Here is a 23,258-nt window from a genome sequence, read left to right on the forward strand (position 1 = left end):
GCCCAGTCTAATCAAAAAGCACGTGATACGCACTACTGCTCCTTCCCACCTGGCTACGGAGGCACAGTACATAAGTAGCACATTCATTTGTCCATGATTCATAGGAGAACCCCTCTCAGTCCCCCCCCCCCAGCCATAGCACCCACTACTTTTGGCCCATTTATTGCTTTGGTTCACTAGGCTAAGGCATGATTTCCATTTAAATTCAATTTAACCTGAGAATAATACACTACACTACACTGATAGATACCTAAATGCAATAATGTGTATGCTATCGAGTTATGTTATATATACTATGATATCAAGTTTACATTTTATGTATCATACTATACCGTTACATTTATAGAGTTTTAAATTAATTATAGCCTTACAAGACTAAAGTTTCCTAGCTAAAACAAAAAGTATATGCCAACCTACACACTACTTGTTTACCATAATTATTCAGATTAATTATTCTGAATAATTATGGTAAACAAGTATTCAGAGGTAATTCATTATTTTTATTATCAAGTACACAGCAGCTCTGATCCCTATACTGTGCACAGAAAGATAGTCACCAGCATTGAGCCAAAATGTTAACCCACACTGCCAAATTGGTCAAAACCTACCTACCGAATAAAGATCACAGGTTCCAATACCGCCGCCTCTGGTATTGCTGCAATTGTCTGATTTTTTTTTTTTGTTGTTTTTTTTTTTTTTTTTAAATATAACTAGTGCTATATAATTTCAACAGTTGAACCATCTTTTTAACCATCTTTAAAAACTAAATATGTAATACTATACTACTTCAGTACTAAACTGTTAACTAGTAGTGCTGAATGTCTCAATATGATTTTATATAGTAACAATGACATACAGTCTAGGAAATAAGTAAAACAAAGAAAACAGGTGTTTGCAGATAAGTAAAGGAACATAATGCATAAATAAACCTATGGTCCTTATTTTTAAGTATGGCTAGTCTATTTCCCTTCTGTCCATGTATGGTGAACCACTCAGAGAAATGTTCAAAAAAAAAAAAAAAGATTTTTGAGGTTCTATTGTATAACAAAATACTGTGAGATTGCCATTCCACTCAGCTTAGAGTTTCAAATTGCTTCCAATGCTTAACATGTATGAAACTACTATTATTAAAAAGACCATCTGAATTCTGATTACTTACAGCTGTTTGTGCATTGATATGGGTACACCCAACAATTCTTGCTCCTTTTAAAGGTTTGTCTTCTATGGCTCTCTTCCTTAATGCCACAATTCCTGGCATTTCTGAAAAGAAAACAAAAATTATTAATCCCAAACAGTTCACAAAAGATTTCTAGTGTCAACAAGATAAAAATCATAATAATCAAGTAACAGTATAAATGCCCTCAAATTGAAAACCCCTACAACACATTTTCAGCATGGCTTGCATTTGTTAACAGTAGGGTATGAATCAAAGCAGTGCAAGAATATCTGCAGATGATATTACTACAGAGTGAATTTGCATCCTGACGTTGGAGTAAATGCATAATATGTCCTTGCTAAGTTCCCCAACCTGGTATTCATTCAGTCTTGACTTTAGTTTCCAGTATGACTATCACATCAGTATTAGCAGGAGAAAAATGAAGCAAGCTTAAATAGCATTACTGCCATTAACAACCATGCTGCCATTACTGTCATTAACAACCCTGTGCTGACGGGGCTAGCCAGGTGGGTAAAGTGCCTGCCTACCTGGCAACCCAAAGGTTGTGGGTTCGAATCCCGCCTCGGGCTTGGATCACAGTAAAATGCAAAAACTTTGGGAGGTGCATTATGGCCACAACAGAAGCTGATGTGCCAACAACTAACAAAAAAAAAAAACCACCCCTGCCAACCTTAGTATCATCTACCAACTTGGATATTAAGCCTGATATACCTTCATCAATATTATTATTATTATTATTATTATTATCTGTTTATTTCCATAAGGAAACCACCCCGGGACGACAAAGTGCCAGGAGGGTGCTAAGTACATATCAGGGTACGAGATACTACGTGCAGTGGGTTACATATACTGAACACGTAGTCTCGTCCCGAAATATTATATACACATTTTATGTTTAATATATACAGTATTTACACATTGATGATTCTGTACATACATTATACAACTGATATATTTACAATTCACTAATAATTCCATCTATAAATTACATATTAACATAACTGTTACAGAAGGTATATTTTTACAGTGAACAAATTATTATTGTTCTTAAAGCAGAAAGTTTCTCTTTTACTCTAAATTCTTTGGTACTTTGCAGCCGATTCATATTTCGGTAAGTCTGAACGAATCCTGGAAGATCTCTTTCCGGTATTTTGCATCCTCACACAGTTTTTCGGCATCTATGTGTAGTGAGTTAAATATTTTCGCTGCATTTGATGGGAAGAATCTTTGCAGGCTACTAAGATTGTTCAGGACTGAACGCAGTGGATTATTTACTTCTCCGCAACGTCTACCAGTGGCACGCGGTTTAACTAGAATATTATCCAGGACTGGAGCATCTACTCTGCCTGTGAGCATTTGTGCGAGAGTGTGTATGTTCCTGTTAATTGTCCGCTGCATCCAGGGTGTGATGTTAAGGTTTGAGTAGAGAATGGCCCTTGAGATAGTAAAAGGTTGGCCAGCAACTCTGTTAAGCCATCGCAAGAACCAGTACTCGATCCCAAGGACGGACTTATAATGTGAATGTGGAGCTGAAGACCAGATTTGCAAGGCATACATTGCAATTGGCAGGACACACATTAAAATGTACTTGGTCGCTAGCTGAGGATCCCTAATTCCTACCAGTTCCTGTCTGGTAGCCCATAAAGCGGCGAATATTTTTGTCTTCATATGGGCGAAGTGTTGAGCAAAGGTGAGTCTGTCATCCCACTTAAGACCCAGGTCCAGGTGAGAGTGCACTTTTTCCACACTAGACCCGTTCACAGAGATCGAGATGTCATTTTTATTCTGCTTGCAAGTTATGGTCATTTGGGCAGACTTCTGCGCATTAATACGGAGCCCGATGCAATCCAGGTAGCTCTCAAATTCTCGGATTGTGCTATTTGCCATCTGACAAATACCTTCTGCTGATTCATGGTCTTTGGAAGTGATGAAGAATTTTACATCGTCAGCATATGTTATAAAATTGTAGTACCGTGCAAGAAACGGCTCCAGGGCGGCCGCGAAGAGAGTAGCCGAAAGAACTCCCCCTTGTGGCACTCCTCGCAAGATGGTAAAGCAAGATTGTAGCTTTTGGTGCTTAACAATAAGTTTTCTATGTTCTAGCAGGCTGGTTATTATAGTTAACAAATTTCCTCTTACATTAAAATAATTCTTTAAAATTGCAATGAGGCTGGAATATCATTGATAAATATACAAAACAACAGTGGGCCCAACACTAAACCACGAGGGACTCCACTAATAACATTAGACCACTAATAGCAGCATCCACTGATTACTACTCTCAGTCTACTCACACTCAACCACCCTTTTATCCATTGTAGCAACTTGACTTTAATAAGACAAGTAGTCTTCCATGCACAACAGGATCAAACGCCTTCCTGAAATCCAAATATATGATATCAAAATTATTTTTTGCATCCAGTTCCTTTCTAACCACATCATAGTATCAAATTTAATTTGTCAGACAAGACTTTCCTTTAACAAACCCATGCTGTGTATGAATTATTACTGCAGTCTTGTCTAGATGATCCTTCAAATTTAAGAATTAGTTTAAAGAACTAGTGACAATATGGCATAGGACAAGAGGAAGAAAATGAAGGCAAAGAAGATATTAAACCTTCTAAACACGAAATGTTGGCAGCTTTTGAAACTTTGTTGAGGCCCGAAGTGCAAATAAAATATTCCTGAATATAAGTATTTGATTGTTAAAACAAATGCAAACATTTTGATCGAGGTAAACTAAAATCCAGTGTACAATAAAAGATAAACAAATATTTTGCAAAATAATTCTTAAGTGTAGTAATATTGTGCACATCATATACGAACAAAAAAAAAATTTAATTGTCTCTTAATATGTATGTTTGGACTCGGGAGTGACTCCATTAAATTGGAAAAGTGCCAATGTATCTCCAATACATAAGGGCAGTTCTAAGGGTGAAGTGGAAAATTATAGGCCAGTTAGTCTAACTTCAGTAGTAGGGAAAATCATGGACACAATGATCAAGGGTGGAATTCAGGATCATTTAGATAGAAATAGAATTCTGGAGGATGCTCAGCATGGTCTTGTAAAGGGAAAATCAAGCTTAACTAATCTGGTTAGCTATTTTGACAGGGTCACGTGTGAGCTGGATTTAGGGAAAATTTCAACATTGTTTATTTAGATTTCAGCAAAGCATTTGACTCAGTCCCACATGAGTGGCTACTTTATAAGCTGGAACAGGCTGTAACCATGGTGAAGATCCTTAGATGGATAGCAGGATGGCTTCAGGGCAGGAAGCAGAGGGTTGTAATAAACGGTTATTCCTCAGAATGGGTTAATGTAAGAAGTGGGGTTCCACAAGGATTAGTATTGGGATCACTGTTGTTTTTGACTTTCTTAAATGACATTGATGAAGGGATAGAGGCCGTGATGTCTAAATCTGCAGATGATGTAAAGACTGGTAGGGTAGTTAATGATCACTAACTACCCTACTCTGAAGAAGCGCTGCTTGGCAGCGCTTCTTCAGAGTGACCTAGATAGACTTTAGTGATGGTCAGAAAAGTGGCAGCTTTGTTTTAATCCAGCAAAGTGCAAGGTCTTACACCTGGGGAACAGTAACCCCAAAATAACTTATACCCTTGTTGGAGTTGAACAAAAGTCAGTAGTGAAAGAAAGGGACTTGGGAGTTATGATACGATCAAACATGAAGTTCTCCGAGCATTGTAGACAGACTGCAAGGAAAGCCCATAGTGTCCTATCAATTATTTATCGAACATTTGCTAGTAGAGATAAGGACATTGTAATCCCACTATTGTTAGACTATTGTCCCACTATTGTTAAAGCTATTGTTAGACCACACTTGGAATACTGTGTTCGAGTATGGAGACCACACCTAAAGAAAAACATTATACTTCTTGAAAAGGTCCAAAGACGGATAACTTGCCTAGTGAGATCAACAAAAGGCATCCATATGAGGAAAGACTTCGAATATGTGGGTTGCAGAGCTTGGAAACTAGGCACCTTAGAGGAGACTTAATTGAGGTATTTAAGGCTCTGAGAGGCATAAGTAATATGAATGAGGATGATATTTTCAAGTTATAAATGATTCTAGAACAAGGGGAAAAAATTTCAAGTTACGGGGGGGGGGGGGTTTAGACTGGATTGCATGAAGTTTTATTCTAGCTAGCAAGTTTAAAATTACTGAAATAAGTTACCTACATGGGTGGTAAAGGCAGTTTGGGGAAATTCAAAGGTCAGCTGGATAATTACCTATCCAGCTTATAAGAAATGCATAGATTCTCTATTTCCTTTTTTCTTATTAATTATTATTTTTTAAAATTTTTTTCCTATTATTATTTTATTTTTATTCTTATTTATTTATTTTTTTGGCTGGTTTAGCATAAGCCATAGGCTTCCTTGCACCATGCTGCCATTGCTAATACTAAAAAAAAAATCCATATTAATAAATTAATTGTCTTGAAATGTTAGAAAATATATTTATTCCCACTTTTTTCTGATTTATTTCCCATCTTGAACTATATGAACGTACTATATTTTTGAACATTGAATCATCTTTAATTGTTGACAAGGTCATATTTCTTTATATCTAAATTTCTGTTTAATGAATTTTGGCAAGCGTAAAATCAATTTCATTATACAGTAGACTGTCGAAATAAGGGCACATTGAGATCAGATGTTTACATACAGCGCAGATGTCTTTCAGTGCCAAAAAAAGAGAAGACAGCAATTCACGTGATTACTTTTTTGTTTAAATTCGCCATTTTGAAAGTGAATTCTGTACTGATATCACTATGAATCTGTGAAGATTATAGTGCTGTTTTACATTTATTTTAAATTAAAATCTCCTCACTATGGCTCTTAAAGTTAATAAACCTCATACAGAGAAGAAAAGAAGAATAATTAAGAACATTAAGGCTTAGTGACACACTTGCTATAATAATATAAAATAGAATGGGCGTAAGTAGGAGCGTATTAATGGCAGAATATAACATTGGATCGTCAACATGTTTATGTTTTTATGTGCAGTTAATAAAATTGCATTCTTAATCTCTTTATTTCTTATTTAGCCTCATTATTTCTGCATTAAATATATTAAAAACAAAACTTTCTAGATAATGGAAAAATCAAAATAATGGCTATTGAATCCCAGAAGGTGCTGTTATTCTGAAAGTCTACTGTAGAGAGATCAGACTGCATTTTGATCATTGTTTTATCGAATTGAAACATAAATAATATCATTGCTTACACACACACACACACACACACACACATATATACAAAGGGTACTAGGAAAGTTTTGCAATATGACGCAACAACAAATCACAGGAAGCTGCTTGTTGCTGCTTGTTGAGACATGTTCATACGTGCATAGTAGCCGCCGCGCCAAATCGATGGGCTCAGTTATTCATTAGTAGTGAGAGTGTAAAGTGCTTGCGATGGCATCGTGGTCACGAAATGAGATAAGGACAGTTTTGCGGTATAATTTCGTGCGTGGTTTAACCATAGACCAGTGCTTAGAAGAAATGACTCTTGCACTAGATGATGATTGTCCACATCGTACAATGATATTCAGGTGGTATAGAGAATTCCAAAGGGGAAATTTCACTCTGGAGGATTCTGAGAGGCCGGGAAGGCCACGAACGTCAGTTACGGAGGAAAACGTTACTGCTGTGAGGAAAATGCTTGACGAAAACAGGCGAGTGACCTACCAACAGATAGAGGATGCTTTGGGCCTAAATGCACCAGCAATTCGTTCGATTCTGCAAGATCATTTGCACGTGAAGAAACTTTGTTCTCTCTGGGTGCCGCATCAACTGACTGAAGAGCAGATGACACGACGTGTGACTTGGTGCCGGGAGATGTTAAAAAAGTTTGATAAGGGACAATCTCGGTATGTGAACAACATCGTGACAGGTGACGAGACTTGGCTGTACTATTACGATCTGCCGACCAAGGCTCAAAACAAAGTTTGGGTCTTTGATGATGACGACACACCCGTAATTGTCAGAAAATCCCGATCTGTAAAGAAGAAAATGATAGCTGTATTTTTCAAATCGAGTGGAATTGTGGAACGTGTCGTTTTGGACACGCAGAAGACAGTCACAGCTAAGTGGTATACTGAACAATGCTGCCTAAAGTCATTGGATCTATGAAGAACCTGCGGCCAAAGTCAAGAATGGACACCTGGTACCTCCATCACGATAATGCTCCAGCTCACCGCGCCAAAGCCTGCACCGAATATTTGACCACAACAGGACTGAAACTTCTCGAGCACCCTCCCTACAGTCCAGACCTTGCTCCCTGCGACTTTGCACTGTTCCCGCATGTGAAAATGAAGCTAAAAGGGATGCGGTTTTCCAGTGATGAGGACCTTCTACGGGCTTGGGACAACGAGTGTGCTTTACTCCCTAGTGAAACTTGGCAGAACTGGTTTAAAGATTGGTTTCGGAGGATGGAGAGGTGTATTGAATGTAGAGGAAATTACTTTGAAAAAATTAAATAAACAAAGCTGTATTGCAAAACTTTCCTAGTACCCTTTGTATATATATATATATAAGCATGTAAGTGTAAATAAATCTGAAAAAAGTTTGTATAGATGGAGGTGAGAATTACACAAAGTGCCAAGGACTAGAAGGGATAGTAGACAAAAGAAGTAACGTAGATATGAAAAAGCCAAAAGAATGTTAATATCCTAAAATGAATTTTAATTTTTTTATTTTAGGATATTAGCATTCTTTAAAAGTTATGATGAAAAGAAAATTATGGGTTTTATTTGCAAAGCCACTTTAAAGAGGAAGGAACTGTAATATAAAATTATTAATACAAATGATTAAACAAAATAAAGTAAATTCAAATAAAATAAAAAGTGGTGGAGCTGTCATCAGATGTGGGTGGGCAAATTTATTTATGGGTCGAATAGAGGGAAAGCAAAAATGCAAAGTCTAATATCAGCAGAAATAAATATTGTTACATAGTTAAGTAAATTTGTAAAAGAATAAGAGAAGTTTTCCTCAATATGATAGGTAGAACACTTCCATATGATACTCTCAGAAATTAAAACCAAAACAATTAAAAAATTGAAAATCTTACATTACAGTAAGAAATAATTAACAATAATTAAAAATCAAATGAACACAATTAAAAATTAATTCAACGAAAAAAAATTGCAAAACGATTTTCTTTCCTGAAGCTGACAATGCTGTCAACTGTATGTCATGATCACACGAATGAAAATTACAGAATAGGTGTGAGCATGGAACTTAAATATTTACATCGATATTTACAGAAGAAAAACCTTTTCTGGCAAGGGAAAACCGTGGGCGCGAAGTGGAAAAATATGTAATTAATGATATTGCAATTTTGCAAGATTATTTAATGAAAAAACTTTCGAGCCTACAGGCCAGTAAGGCTCCTGGAGTTGATGGAATATACACTATAATCTTAAGGGAAGGGGCAAGTGAGTGCATTGAACCATTGAAACTAATTATGCGAGCATCACTAGACTCTGGGGAGATTCCCTTGGGTTGCAAAAGTGCCAATGTATCTCCCATACATAAGGATGGTTCTAAAAGTGAAGTGGGAAATTATCGACCTGTCAGTCTGACTTCAGTAGTAGGGAAAATCATGGAGGCAATGATCAAAGGTGGAATTCCGGATCATTTAGATAGAATTGAAATTCTCAAGGATACTAAGCATGGTTTTGTAAAGGGAAAATCATGTTTGACAAATCTGGTTTGCTATTTTGAAAGGATCACTCATGAGCTGGATTTAGGGAATAATCTCAACATTGTTTATTTAGATTTCAGCAAAGTGGTTGCTTTATAAGCTGGAATAGGTTTGGAATCACTGGGGAAATCCTTAGATGGATAGCAGGATGGCTTCAGAGCAGGAGGCAGAGGGTTGTGATAAATGGCTATTCCTCAGATTGGGTTGATGTAAGAAGTGGGATTCCCCAAGGATCAGTATTAGGACCACTGTTGTTTTTAATTTTCATAAACGACATTGATGAAGGGATAGCGGACGTGATGTCTACATTTGCAGAGGATGTTAAAATTGGTAGAGTAGTTAATGATCACTGTCAAGCTGAGCTTCTTCAGAGAGACCTAGATAGACTTCAGGAATGGTCAGAAAAATGGCAGCTATGCTTTAATCCAACAAAGTGTAAGGTATTACACCTGGGAAACAGTAATCCCAAAATAACTTTAGCATTAGTAGAGGCATTTGATGCAAGAAAGCAAGCTTATGCAGCATCAGCAAAAAATAAAAAAGAAACCACTTCCACTTCACCCGTCTGTTCGTTCAAAATACCTGTCCAGCTGAGCCTTGAACTTATTTAGGCTATCAACTTCCACGACAAGGGATGGAAGTCTGTTCCACCAACCAACCACCCGCTGGCTAAAGGCAAATTTCCGCACGTCTATTCACTTAGAGTTCAACTAAACCCAGTACTGGAGGAAAGGGACTTGGGTGTTATTATATGGTCAGACATGAAATTCTCTGAGCATTGTAAACAGGTTGCAAGGAAGGCTCATGGTATCCTATCGAACTTTTGCAAGTAGAGATAGGGACGTGATAATCCCATTATATAAGGCTTATGTTAGACCACACTTGGAACACTGTGTTCAAGTATGGAGACCGCACCTAAAGAAAGACATCGAGCTTCTTGAAGGGTGCAAAGATGGGTAACTCGCCTGGTGAGTTCGGCAAAAGGGCGTCCTTATGAAGAAAGACTTGTGAATATGTGGGTTTCAGAGTTTGGAAACTAGACACCTTAAAGGAGATTTGATTGAGGTGTTTAAGGCTCTGAGAGGCATCCATAAAATGAATGACGAAAAAATTTTCAAGATTATAAATGATGCTAAAACTAGGGAACATAAATTCAAGTTACGGGGAGAGATGATTAGATTGGACTGCAGGAAGTTTTATTTTAGCCAGCTAGTTATAAATTACTGGAATAAGTTGCCTACATGGGTGGTAGAGGCTGACAGTGTGGGGAAATTCAAGGGTCATCTGGATAGTTACCTTCAGGTGGAGGGAATCGCATAGGATGATAGGTTTAATTTCCTTTTCTTTTATTAATTATTAGTTTTTTTTTTTTGTTTTTTTTTATCATTATATCATTGTTTTATTCAGTTTTTTTTTTGGCTGGCACAGCATAAGCCATATTTCCTTGCACCATGCGGCCATTACTAATACTAAATAGGGATTATTTATCTTTGTGTATGCACATAAAGGACCACGAGTCGGAGATTAGATATGGCCGGCAAACATTAACAGAATTCTTATGTAATTTAATTTTGACAGTTTCTGCAATTAATAGTCTTGTATAATTGCGTTGGACACTAAGTATTTTGGTCTCATTAAATAAAAAAGTATGTTTTTCATTAACGGCATGAATGGCTAATAATTAGCCATTCATGAGTGTTAATCAACATGCGGCCTCAGTCCATGCTTCTTATTCTGAAGCTGGTGAACAAGAAGCATGGACTGAGGCCGCATGTTGATTAACACTAAAATTCAGAGGGACCCGCGTAGAACCCTGATAAGACGAGTCAAAATCACTGAAAGAAATGTTGTATACTAAGTCACTTATTTGTGTTGCGAACGAGGAAAGGACTGAGCGATTTTTCAATGTTTTTCATATTATTATTATTAATATCCATATGATGCAAGGAAGCCTGAGGCTTATGCTGCACTAGTAAAAAAAAAGAAAGTTCCCGAGTAATCCAGAGAGAGAGAGAGAGAGAGAGAGAGAGTCAAAAGTAGAAGGGAATCACCAAGAAAGAGAAGAATGATGATATTCAGCTCAGGACCCTGGGTATGCCAAGCCCATACTCACCAGATGTGAGCCCCCAGGGTTTTTTGATCTGGCTACAATTTTAAATTTGGTATCTACTATTGTTGGTTGGTGTTCTATGTTTTTTGTTTTTGTGTATTCTATCCTTAACTTATACACTAATTCTGTTTATTGCAGCAAATGGGTAACCTCTGTTTAAGAATCTGCTGGTTAATATTTGTATTTCTGAGCTCAAAGCAAATTGCATCGTTGAATATTTATAAGCATTGAGAAATTGATTTAAAGATAATCGATCTTTTGATCTTTTGTAGGTGAAATGGTTGATAGCTGTTATAATGCAGAAGGTTTATGATAGATGTTAAATTGGATTTTATTCGCCTCCCAAGTAAGCATGAAATTTAGAAAATTTAATGACTTAGTATTTGTATTCTCCCTCTCCAATGTAAATTTGAGTCTAGAATGAATATTATTAAACGAATGTAAAATGTCTTGGACAGTGCTGCTATCGGTAATGACTAGAACAAGAACATCGTCTAAATACCTCCCATATTATGTGATATGGGGTAAAAAGGGCGTCAAATGTATATTTTCAATCATTGAGAGATAGATCTCCAATATTAGGCCGCTCAGGCTTAATCCCATTGGCAAACCAAAAATTTGTTTGTATACTTTGTCTCAAAAGGTGATATAGTTGGCTTCAACTAAGAGATTAATTAAGTGAAAAATTTCCTTAATAGAGAGCTTCATATAATTAATCGATATCGAGTTATTATTTAACATGTCCCAAAGAATATCTAATGTGTGCTCAATGTTACATTCGGGTATAACAAGGCAACATCTAGTGAGAATAAATTATCATTAACGCCAAGTCTACATTCGCGTATAACAAGGCAACATCTAGTGAGAATAAATTATCATTACCGCCAAGACTACAGTCCTTAAGGTTATTAAATAGTGTATCGTAGTTCTTAATCCCAAATTGTATCGCCTGCCTAAAGGGTTTTATAATGCTATATACATATACATGTGGCAAAGGATGAAAATGCCAAGTTTCTGTAGGAAACAATAGGACAAATGGGAAATCCAGTCTTATGTATTTATACCTGACTGAAAAGTACAGGAATATTGTATGTTCTAGCCTTCAATTCCTTTAACTGGGCCATAGTAATGTAGTCCTTTTTTTCGATATGTGGTTAACATTTTATTGTATTGATTGACCAAATTTGTAAATAGTGCCGGGTCTACTTCAAGATATGTGAAGGTATCAAATACAACTGACTCTAACTTATTAATATAATCAGGTTTATTGATTATTACCACTATATCTCCTTTATCAGCTGTGTGAATAATAATGTCTTTATTTCCCAAAGTTCATGTAAAGCTGAACTGTCATGTGTATTCAATTTAGGAAGTCACGTGTCTTTTATGTTATTCACCACCTGGTTAACTTGTTGAATAAATAAATCTTTTTGTGGAACATTACGAAGTCCAAATTCAATATGAATTACGCACTGTTGTTTAGGTAGTTTTCAAGATGATAAATTGTAATTTAATCCTTTGGATAAAAGTGAAATCTGGTCCTGCAATAGTGTATACAAGGAAAGATTTGTAATCTGTTGATATGTTGGTTCATTGAATGTTGGGCGAGGGGGGAGTCGCCAACTAGCTGAAGTATTCTGCGGTAGACCGTTGTACATATGTGGGAGATCGTCACACAACTCGTATGAATTTGGTCGCAAGCTGGCGACAATGTGTTAGAGCTCGTATGAACGTGTTTTGACCCTCCTGATAATGTATTCAGTTTGTTAAAATATCTGATTTTTATTTCTGAGGCCTATGCTTCATGTCGCAAATCTATGGAGGTCTTCAATACAGACCAATCATTAGGATGCAGATAATTTTTTTTTTAATTTGTTGCAAAGTTTCCTAACTTGGGAAAGGTATTTTTGTTTATTAGAATACCAAGATCTTAAGGCAAGCTTAAATATATTACATGATGTGGTTAGTGCTAGTTGCTTAACGTCCAAAATTTTATGATTTAAATTGACCCTGGTAAACTTCAGAACTATGTTGTTTTGAAGGCAATACTTTAGAAAAGAATTATGGTAATTTTGGGATGAGTATCTTTGTGTTAATCTAATGTAATCCCTATTTAAATTCCATGCTCACCACTATTTGGTAATTTTCATTCCTGTGATCACTACATATGGTTGAAAAGGATTGTCAGATTCAGGAAGGAAAATCGTTTTAAATTAATTTTCTACCTTTCTTCCCATTTGTAGAGCTATTAGTGCAATACAAGGGTAATAAGAGCATTCCAACTAATTAATATTTAATTGCATTAAATTCATTTTTAATTGTTTTCGTTTATTTCTGGAGAGTATCATACAGAAGTGTTCTATGCATCATATTGAGGTAAACTTCTCTTATTCTTTTACAAATATTGATATCAACGTAGAACGTATCGAGCATTATAGCTCTGGTTCATACTATCAAATTCATAGTTAGGTAAAAATAACCATCTGTATTAAACAACATCCTAGGATTATACAAGGATTAGAGGATAATACAAGATTATACATTACTAGGATTATATGATTATATAACATCCTTTTTGCTAAGTATATAGTAGCAATATCATTTCATCTACTTTCTATTCATTTTATTTGTCCTTTTATTCAAAACACACTTCTGGTTTATTGATATAATCTTTCTTTCTAACGCTACTCTTATATATCTCTACGTACTTACTTTTTCAAAATTAGACTATAGGGGTCACTATTTTCATATCTATTTCCACTTCTTCACAGCTCTCTATGAAGTCCATCATGCTGCTATAAATTCCAGTTACTTTTGGTTTTGGTTTCGTTTCTAGGTCTGATTTGACATACATATTTTCCGCCTGTTTTTTCCCAGCAGTACAAGCATTTGGTATTCATCTCCTATTTACATAACTCCTGCAAAGCCCCTTACTTGCTGGGGTTGAGCTTTACATAACCCCTTACTTGCTGGGGTTGAGCTTTACAATCACAGCAAGCTCAGTAAATTTTAATAAATTTATCTATACTTTTTACCTTTCCACTTTCTTATTCTACCTTTCTTCCCATTTGTAGAGCTATTAGTGCAATACAAGGGTGATACGAACATTCCAACTATCCTCATTCTATTGCTATTTTCATCTTTTTTTAATTACGCCTTTATCCCTACCCCATCCTCAATTTAAAACTCCCTATACCATGTGCTGGTTACTATACCACGTGGTGGTTACTATTTATTTTAAATTCCAACAATAAATTATTTTAATTCTTCTTATCTTCACAAAATTCCAACACTAAAATATTTTTTTTCTTGAATTTCCTGAAAATTCTACTTATATTTTAAAATTCCTCTTTCCCTCTCTGAAAACACTTAATTATATGTACATTTTTTAGCCTTATCCTTATTCTTACCTTAATAATTTTCATACCATTGACACTGCTTTGGGACTACCTTGCCCATACTTTAAAAAAATGTACTAAACTTTTTCTCTTTCTTTTACAATTTTTTGACTTCATTTTACAATTCTTGTATTGTTATGGACAAGTATAGAAACACAGTTCTTGATAAACACAGTTCAGTGTAATCCCCTGATGATTTACCTAACCATGTATAGGGATGGGATACACTTAAATAGAAAGAGTGCAAGAATATTTGCTGATGCTATCGAGGCAGTGTTAGGTGGGTCGGAAAACTGCTAGCTTGGGGGGTACAAGGACTAATAGATTAACAGTAGCCACTGGCAGAGGTAAAAGTGATTCTTGCACTGCTTCTATTGGAATGAGCAGAAGCCAGGAAAACAAGGTGCAGGATATTTCAGAGACTGCTGGGAGTCATTGCAGTACAAGTAAACACATGGGTTGTGTTAGGGTAGCTAAGAATAGGAACAGGTGCATGTATACTTGCGTGTACACCAATGCTAGGAGTTTGGTAAATAAATTTGTTGAATTTGAGGTATTGCTCAAAACATCAAATGCGGATATTGTTCGGATATGAGAGACGTGGTGTTACACAGATATAAGGAATGCAGAACTTGAATTTGGGGAGTACAATGTGTACAGAAACGATAGACAGGATAGTAAGGGAGGAGAGGTTATACTTATTAGTTAAGAAACACAAAGTCCAAGCAGGAGAAGCCAGTCGACATCGCTGGACAGTGCAGTGTCGAGACAGTTTGGTGTGACATAAGTATTGGAAGATTAAAATTGAAAGTAGGAGTGTGCTATAGGCCTAATGACTGATGAGTATAATAAGAAACTGTACAGGAAAATAGAGTCGGCCAGTAAATCAGAGTCTTATAATGAGGGATTTTCCCATATATTGACTGGAATTTGTGGGTTGGTCACTCACACACTAGCAAGACTTTTGTGGATTTATTGGATGATTGTTTTCTACATCAGCATGTTCGGGAGGCAACTAGAGTGAGTAATATACTTGATTTGATTATCAGTAGTGATTCTTCATGCATTAAGAATCTGCAGATAAAGGAACCACTAGGTGGCAGTGATCACAGTGTGCTGAAGTGGGATTTACTCAAAGAGGTAACTACCATCAGGGGTAAAGGGAAGGGTTATTGCTTTCGTAAAGGCGACTACGATGGTCTGAGACAGTATATAAATGCTATACAGTGGGACCAACTGATGATGTTACCAACAGCAAATTTAAAATGGGGAGAATTCAAAGAACTTATCTTGGAAGCTACTAAGCTTTACATACCAACTGAGAAATATTGTTCAAGGTTTAGGCCTAAATGAATGTCAGATGAACTAATGAGACACACGGCAGTGAAGAAAAATGCATGGGATACATTAACACATGACCCAGAAGCCTATGATAGATATAAGCTGGTTTGTAACCAAGTCACAAAGAAAGTTAGGCAGGCAAAGGCAGATTATGAGAAATCTTTGGCAAAGGATGCAAAGAAAAACAGCAAAGAGTTCTTTACTTATGTAAACTCTAGAAGGAACGGGATGAATCAGATGGGTCCACTTGATATTGATGGTTCAACTGTTGATGATCCTACTCAGGTAGCTAACAAACTAAATGAATATTTTGCATCAACATTCACACATGATGAGTTATTCAGTGAGGGGAATGTCAGAGATGTATTCAACTCTGGCAGTAAGCTAGATAATCTTATAATAACTGAGAGTAAAGTGGAGGAGAAATTGTTGAAGATAAACACAAGAAAGGCACCTGGGGTGGATGGGATCTATCCAGTTATATTAAAGGAGGCAGCAAACCCTTAGCCATAATTATGAGAGCTTCCTTGGACTCAGGGGAGGTAGCCATACACCAGAGATGTGCAAATGTGACACCAATTCACAAAGGAGGATCAAACACTGACACAAGTAATTACAGAACTGTGAGTTTAATTTCTGTTCCAGGAAAATTAATGGAGGCACTGGTTAAAGAAGCACTGCAGGATCATCTAGACAAGATTATAGTTATAGCTCAGACACAGCATGGTTTTGTTAAGGGGAAGTCTTGCCTGACCAATTTGATTGGATACTATGATGCACTCACAAAAGAGTTGGATGCAGGGAATAACTTTGATATTATATACTTGGATCTTAGAAAGGCTTTTGATACTGTTGCACATGGAAGACTGCTGCACAAATTGGAGCAGTGTGGCATTGGAGGCAAATTGCTGCTATGGATAAAGGGGTGGTTGAGGAGGAGAAGACAGAGTGGTAATCAATGGACACTGCTCATAGTGGACTAATGTTGTTAGTGGAGTCCCTCAGGATTCAGTGTTGGTCCATTATTGTTTTCTGTATTTGTAAATAATATTAATGATGGTATATCAAGCTTAATGTCCAAGTTGTCAGATGATACAAAGGTTGGCAGGGTTGTTAAGGACACTACTGACGCTATGGTGCTGCAATGGGATCTGGAAAGGTTGGGCAGATGGGCTGAGAGGTGGCAAATGAAGTTTAACATTGACAAATGTAAAGTACTACATATGGGAAACAGCAACCCCAGAGCAATGTACCAACTCTGTGGTACTACACTGACAGTGGTAGAGAATGAAAAGGACCTGGGGGTAATTGTGCAGGCAGATATGAAGTTCTCTGAGCAGTGCAGACCGGCTGCAAGAATAGCTCATGGTGTCTTGTCAATGATATACAGGAATTTTTCTATAAGGGATAAGGAGGTGATTATTCCCTTGTATAAGGCAATGGTCAGGCCACACCTAGAGTACTGTATACAGGTCTGGAGGCCTCATTTCAAGAAGGATGTAGAGATGCTGAACGAGTACAGAGAAGGGTAACAAGATTAGTGAATGGAACAACGGGTTGTTCTTACGAAGAAAGGCTTATGTTTTGCAAATTACAGTGTCTGGAGACTAGGCAGAGGCGAGGTGATCTGATAGAGGTGTATAAAGTCTTGAATGGTTTGAGCATGCTCAGTGCTGATGGGATTCTTCCCCTTGCTCAGAATAATCACATGAGAGGGCATAAATTCAAATTGAGGAAAGAAAGATGTAGGATAGATGTGCGGAAATTTGCCTTTAGCCAGTGGGTAGTTGGTTGGTGGAACGGACTTCCATCCCTTGTTGTGGAAGTTGATAGCCTAAATAAATTTACGGCTCAGCTGGAGAGTTTCGAACAAACAGAGTGGTGAACTGGAAGTTTTTTTTTTTTTTTTTGACAGATGCTGCATAAGCTTGCTTTCTTGCATCGTATGCCTCTTCTAATGCTAATATCAATATTTACTTCTGCTAACATTCCCTCTATTCAATCTATAATTAAATTTGCCCACCCATATCTGATGACAGCTCCACCACTTTATTTTAGTTTATTTTGTTTAATCATTGTATTAATAATTTTACTTTACAGTTCCTTCACCTTCAAACTGGATTGGAAAGTTCAGCCAATAATTTTCTTAATTCATCATAACCTTTAGGATATCAACATTCTTTGGCCTTTTTCATATCTACATTACTTCTGTTTTTTTCTATTATCCTTACCCTTCTACTGCCTGCACTTTGTGTAAATCTAACCTCCATCTATACAAACATTTTTCCGATTTATTTACTTACATGCTTATATACTTTTGAATCCTTTACTGCTGCTTTGCACATTTTGGTGAATTGTCATACCTTGTTTATTCATATTTGTTTTTATATAAAATAATATTTTTAAAATATTATTAAATAAAATATTTTTATTTAATATAAATATTAAAGGTAATTTTTAAAAAGTTATATTGGATGAAAAAGGTTTTCAGTTGATTAAAAATTAATAAGTCAGGTATGACAGATGCATCTAAAAGCACAAAGCAGCTTTAATTAGTGTAAATTGGTGGAGCCCCTACAGGGTTTTATGTTGGGCGCATTGTTGTTTTCTTTATATTTATCAATAATACTGATGAAGGCATATCAGGCTTAATGTCCAAGTTTGCAGATGATACAAAGGTTGGCAGAGTGGTTAGTGACAGGAATCACAGTATGCTACTGCAACAGGATCTAGAGCAGTTAGAAAGACTGCATATTTATCAATAATACTGATGAAGGCATATCAGGCTTAATGTCCAAGTGTTTGCAGATGATACAAAGGTTGGCAGAGTGGTTAGTGACAGGAATCACAGTATGCTACTGCAACAGGATCTAGAGCAGTTAGAAAGATGGGCTGAGAAATGGCAATTGAAGTTTAACATTGACAATACAAAGTACTGCATATGGCTAGCAGTAACCACAAAGTAACTGTGTGGTACTATACTCAGTTTAGTAAAAAAAAATGAAAGACTGGGCAATTGTGCAGTCAGATATGAAGTTCTCTGAGCAATGGAAACAGGCTGCCAGGACATCTCTTGGGAGTTTTGTCAAAGATAAAACAGGAGTTTTGCTAGTAGGAATAAGGAGATTATTATCCTATTATATAAGGTGATGGTACTGCATCTTGAGTACTGCAGGTTTGGAAGCCTCATTTTAGGAAGGATGTAGAGCTGCTGATACAAGTGCAGAGAAGGGAAATGATGTTGCTGAGAGGACCAAAGGAGTGCTCTTATGAAAAACGGATTCAGTTCTGCAAATTTCCGCATCAGAAGACTAGGCATCTGCAAGGTGATCTCACAGGTGTTTAAGGCTTTGAATGGATTGAGCAAGTTCAATGCTGATGGGATTCTTCCTCTGACTTAGGACCACACACAAGGAGGTTCGAATTCAAATTAACAAATGATGGTTGCAGAAGAGATGAGTGGAAGTTTGCCTTTAGCCAGTGGGTAGTTGACTGGTGGACTGCCATACATTGCTGTGGAAGCTTAAATAAATTCAAGGAAGAACTAGACAAAGTATTGGAGGAAATGAATAGGTGAAATGAAAAGTTTCATGTTGGAGGGTTTTTTTTTTGTTGTTTTTTGGCTTATGCTGTATAAGCTTGCTTTCTAGCATCATGTGCCACTACTGTTGCTAACTATAAAAAAATTACTACCTAATCATGGACAATAAGATAGTTTGTACAAATTTAAGGAATGATTGGAGAGACAACTACATACATGAAACCACTTGTATTTTATTTGTAATTTTTTTAGGCTAATACTCAATAAGCCTGGCTTCTTATATCAATTTGCCTTTATTAATTCTAATACTACACTATAAACAACATTTTGTGGGGGACAACATAAGATGTTTGTTCTGTGTGTTCAACACAAACCTAATCAACCAGAAAGGGCAACCAGAAGCAAGACCTGAGTTCACAACCTCATTGCTTCATTAGGTACCTCGCAGATAGGATTTAACTTACATCTGTTCTACGTAAGTTCTCCCATTTCCTATTTGCTTATATGTTAACTGTAAATTGTAAAAAAAAAAAAAAAAAAAACGGGTGAAATCTTTTTCACAAAGAGGGCTACAATAAAAGCTAACATACGGCTCTTTAATACATTTTGTTTATTACAACTTTAACTAAATTTTATTTTAAATGCTTATTTGAAACTGAAAAAGGGAGTGCATCTATATATAATACTTTTTTACCACAAGGCAACAAATTCAAACCAAGAAGTACGTAATAGGACGAATTAAGGGTATATGAAAATTAAACATAATTAAGTCCTCATGCAAATTATCTAAAGATTAAAATTACCTTGCTCTGCTATTTCAATTTCCCTCCTTCCGAAGGCTGCCTGGTTAATATTCTTGACACAGAAATCAAAAAACCCTTTGGAATTTTTTTGAATCTTTTCTCTTGGAGATACACCTTCATCATCTGAACTTGTGTCAGTATAGGATGCTAAAACAGCAGGAAGGAAGTATTATTCATATATCTACTTGACAACTCAACAAGGCTGAAAACAAAATCAGTAGAAACTATTTCCTTCCTTCTACAAACTATTCCATGAGACTGGTATCTCTCTTTAAATAACACAGATAAAAGAAATTAAAACAAAAAGAATTTTAAATATAGTTAATATTTACACACTACATAATTAATAAGCATGGCAAAATATACAAGGTACTAACGTTTAAAACATCAGTGTGATTGTAAAATAGATATCATTAGCATTAATAGAAGCCTATGATGCAAGAAAGCAATCCAAAGGTCGCAGGTTCGAATCCCGCCTCGGGCTCGGATCAGAGTAAAATGCAAAAACCTTGGGGGGGGGGGGCATTATGGCCACAGAAGCCAACAACTGACAAAAAAAAAAAAAAAAAAACACCTCATTTCATATATCCATTCACCCTAAATGTTTGTCCAGTTCTTCCTTGAATTTATTTAACCTATAACTTCCACACTCACAGATGGAAGTTTGTTCCAGCAATCAAGTACCAACTGGCTGAAGGCAAATTTTCACACATCTATTCTACAACTGTCTTTCCTCAATTTGGGATTATGCCCCTCAGGTTCAAAAACTGAGCAAGAGGAAGAATTCTTCCTCTTGAGAGAATTTTTCTGTTCCAGGAAAATTAATGGAGGCACTGGTTAAAGAAGTACTGCAGGATCATTTAGACAAGACTTCAGTTATAGCTCAGACACAGCATGGTTTTGTTAAGGGGAAGTCTTGCCTGACCAACTTGATTGGATACTATGATGCAGTCACAAAAGAACTGGATGCAGGGAATAACTTTGATATTATATACTTGGATCTTAGAAAGGCTTTTGATACTGTTGCACATGGAAGACTGCTACACAAATTGGAGCAGTGTGACATTGGAGGCAAATTGCTGCTATGGATAAAGGGGTGGTTGAGGGGGAGAAGACAGAGAGTGGTAATCAATGGACACTGCTCATCGTGGACTAATGTTATTAGTGGAGTCCCTCAGGGCTCAGTGTTGGGTCCATTATTGTTTTCTGTATTTATAAATAATATTGATGATGGTATATCGGGCTTAATGTCCAAGTTTGCAGACGATACAAAGGTTGGCAGGGTTGTCAAGGACACTACTGACACTATGCTGCTGCAACAGGATCTGGAAAGGTTGAGCAGATGGGCTGAGAGGTGGCAAATGAAGTTTAACATTGACAAATGTAAAGTACTGTACTACACATGGGAAACAGCAACCCCAGAGCAACGTATCAACTCTGTGGTACAACACTGACAGTGGTAGAGAATGAAAGGGACTTGGGGGTGGTTGTGCAGGCAGATATGAAGTTCTCTGAGCAGTGCAGACGGGCTGCAAGAGTAGCTCATGGAGTATTGTCAATGATATACAGGAATTTTTCCAGCAGGGATAAGGAGGTGATTATTCCATTGTATAAGGCGATGGTCAGGCCACACCTAGAGTACTGTATACAGGTCTGGAGGCCTCATTTCAAGAAGGATGCAGAGCGGCTGGAACGAGTACAGAGAAGGGCAACAAGATTAGTGAATGGAACAAAGGGGGTGCTCTTACGAAGAAAGGCTTAAGTTTTTGCAAATTACAGTGTCTGGAGACTAGGCACCAGCGAGGTGATCTGATAGAGGTGTATAAAGCCTTGAATGGTTTAAGCATGCTCAATGCTGATGGGATTCTTCCTCTAGCTCAGAAAAATCACCTGAGAGGGCATAAATTCAAATTGAGGAAAGACAGATGTAGGATAGACGTGCGGAAATTTGCCTTTAGCCAGCGGGTGGTTGGTTGGTGGAACAGACTTCCATCTCTTGTGGTGGAGGTTGATAGCCTAAATAAGTTTAAGGCTCAGCTGGACAGGTATTTTGAACGAACAGAGGGGTGAAGTGGAAGTGGTTTTTTTTTTTTTTTTTTTTGGCTGATGCTGCATAAGCTTGCTTTCTTGCATCAAATGCCTCTACTAATGCTAATGCTAATTCCATCAGCATTCAGCCTGCTCAAACCATTCGAGGCCTTCTACACCTCAATCACATCACCTTGCAGATGCCTAGTCTCCAGACAATACAATTTGCAGGACTTAGCCTTTCTTGGTAAGAGGACCCCTTTGTTCCTCTCTCTAATTTTGTTGCCCTTCTCTGTACTCATTCTAGCAACTCTACAGCCTTTCTAAAATTAGGTCCCCAGACCTGTATGCAGTACTCAAGGCATGGCTTGACCATTGCCTTATACAAAAGGGTAATCACCTCCTCAACCCTGCTAGCAAATTTCCTGTATATCACTGACAAGACCACATGACCTACTCTGGCAGCCTCTCAGCACTGCTCAGAAAACTTCATATTTGACTGCACAATTACTTCCAGTTCATTCTCCACTACCCTGAGTGTAGTACAACACAGTTGGTACATTTCTCTGTGGTTACAGCTACCAGTACTTTGCATTTGTCAATGTTAAATTTCAGTTGCCAATTCTCAGCCCATCTCCCCAACTTTTCTAGATACTGTTGCAGTAGCCTACTGTCATTACTGTTATTAACAACCCTGCCAACCTTTGTATCATCTGCAAACTTGAACATTAAACCTGATATACCTTCATCAATATCATTGATAATTATACATAACAATTAGTTCATTTGCTTAAACGCATTTAATTTGAAAAATGAGAAAAAAAATAATAATAAAACTGTTCTATCTATTTATTTATTAGTTCACGCAGTCTGCACTTCCTCGCAAGGAAAACTTTATATGAACAGTATTTTAATTTAGCATTAGCAGAGGCATATGATACAAGAAAGCAAGCTTATGCAGCATCAGCCAAAAAAAAAACTTCCATATCACCCCTCCGTTTATTCGAAATACCTGTCCAGCTGAGCCTTAAATTTATTTAGGCTATCAACTTCCACAACAAGGGATGGAAGTCTGTTCCACCAACCAACTACCCACTGGCTAAAGGCAAATTTCTGCACATCTATCCTACATCT

At 36.9% G+C, this 23,258-nt stretch overlaps 1 protein-coding gene across 2 annotated transcripts in view; it reads right to left on the reverse strand.

Moving 5' to 3' along the window:
- LOC150090455 (adenosylhomocysteinase-like 1) overlaps positions 1-23,258 on the reverse strand; it is a 619,708-nt gene that overhangs the window by 226,877 nt on the left and 369,573 nt on the right. For both annotated transcript variants that reach the window (XM_090369139.1, XM_090369138.1), the window contains exons 3-4: positions 20,097-20,243; positions 1,160-1,260 (exon numbers count right to left, since the gene is read on the reverse strand). In XM_090369139.1, coding sequence (XP_090225265.1) covers positions 1,160-1,260; positions 20,097-20,243 — 248 coding nt within the window. The remainder of the gene's footprint in view (positions 1-1,159; positions 1,261-20,096; positions 20,244-23,258) is intronic.

The sequence above is a fragment of the Mastigoproctus giganteus genome, chromosome 2 (assembly GCF_048544385.1).
Source record: "Mastigoproctus giganteus isolate SK-2022 chromosome 2, ASM4854438v1, whole genome shotgun sequence".
Taxonomy (NCBI): Eukaryota; Metazoa; Arthropoda; class Arachnida; order Uropygi; family Thelyphonidae; genus Mastigoproctus; species Mastigoproctus giganteus.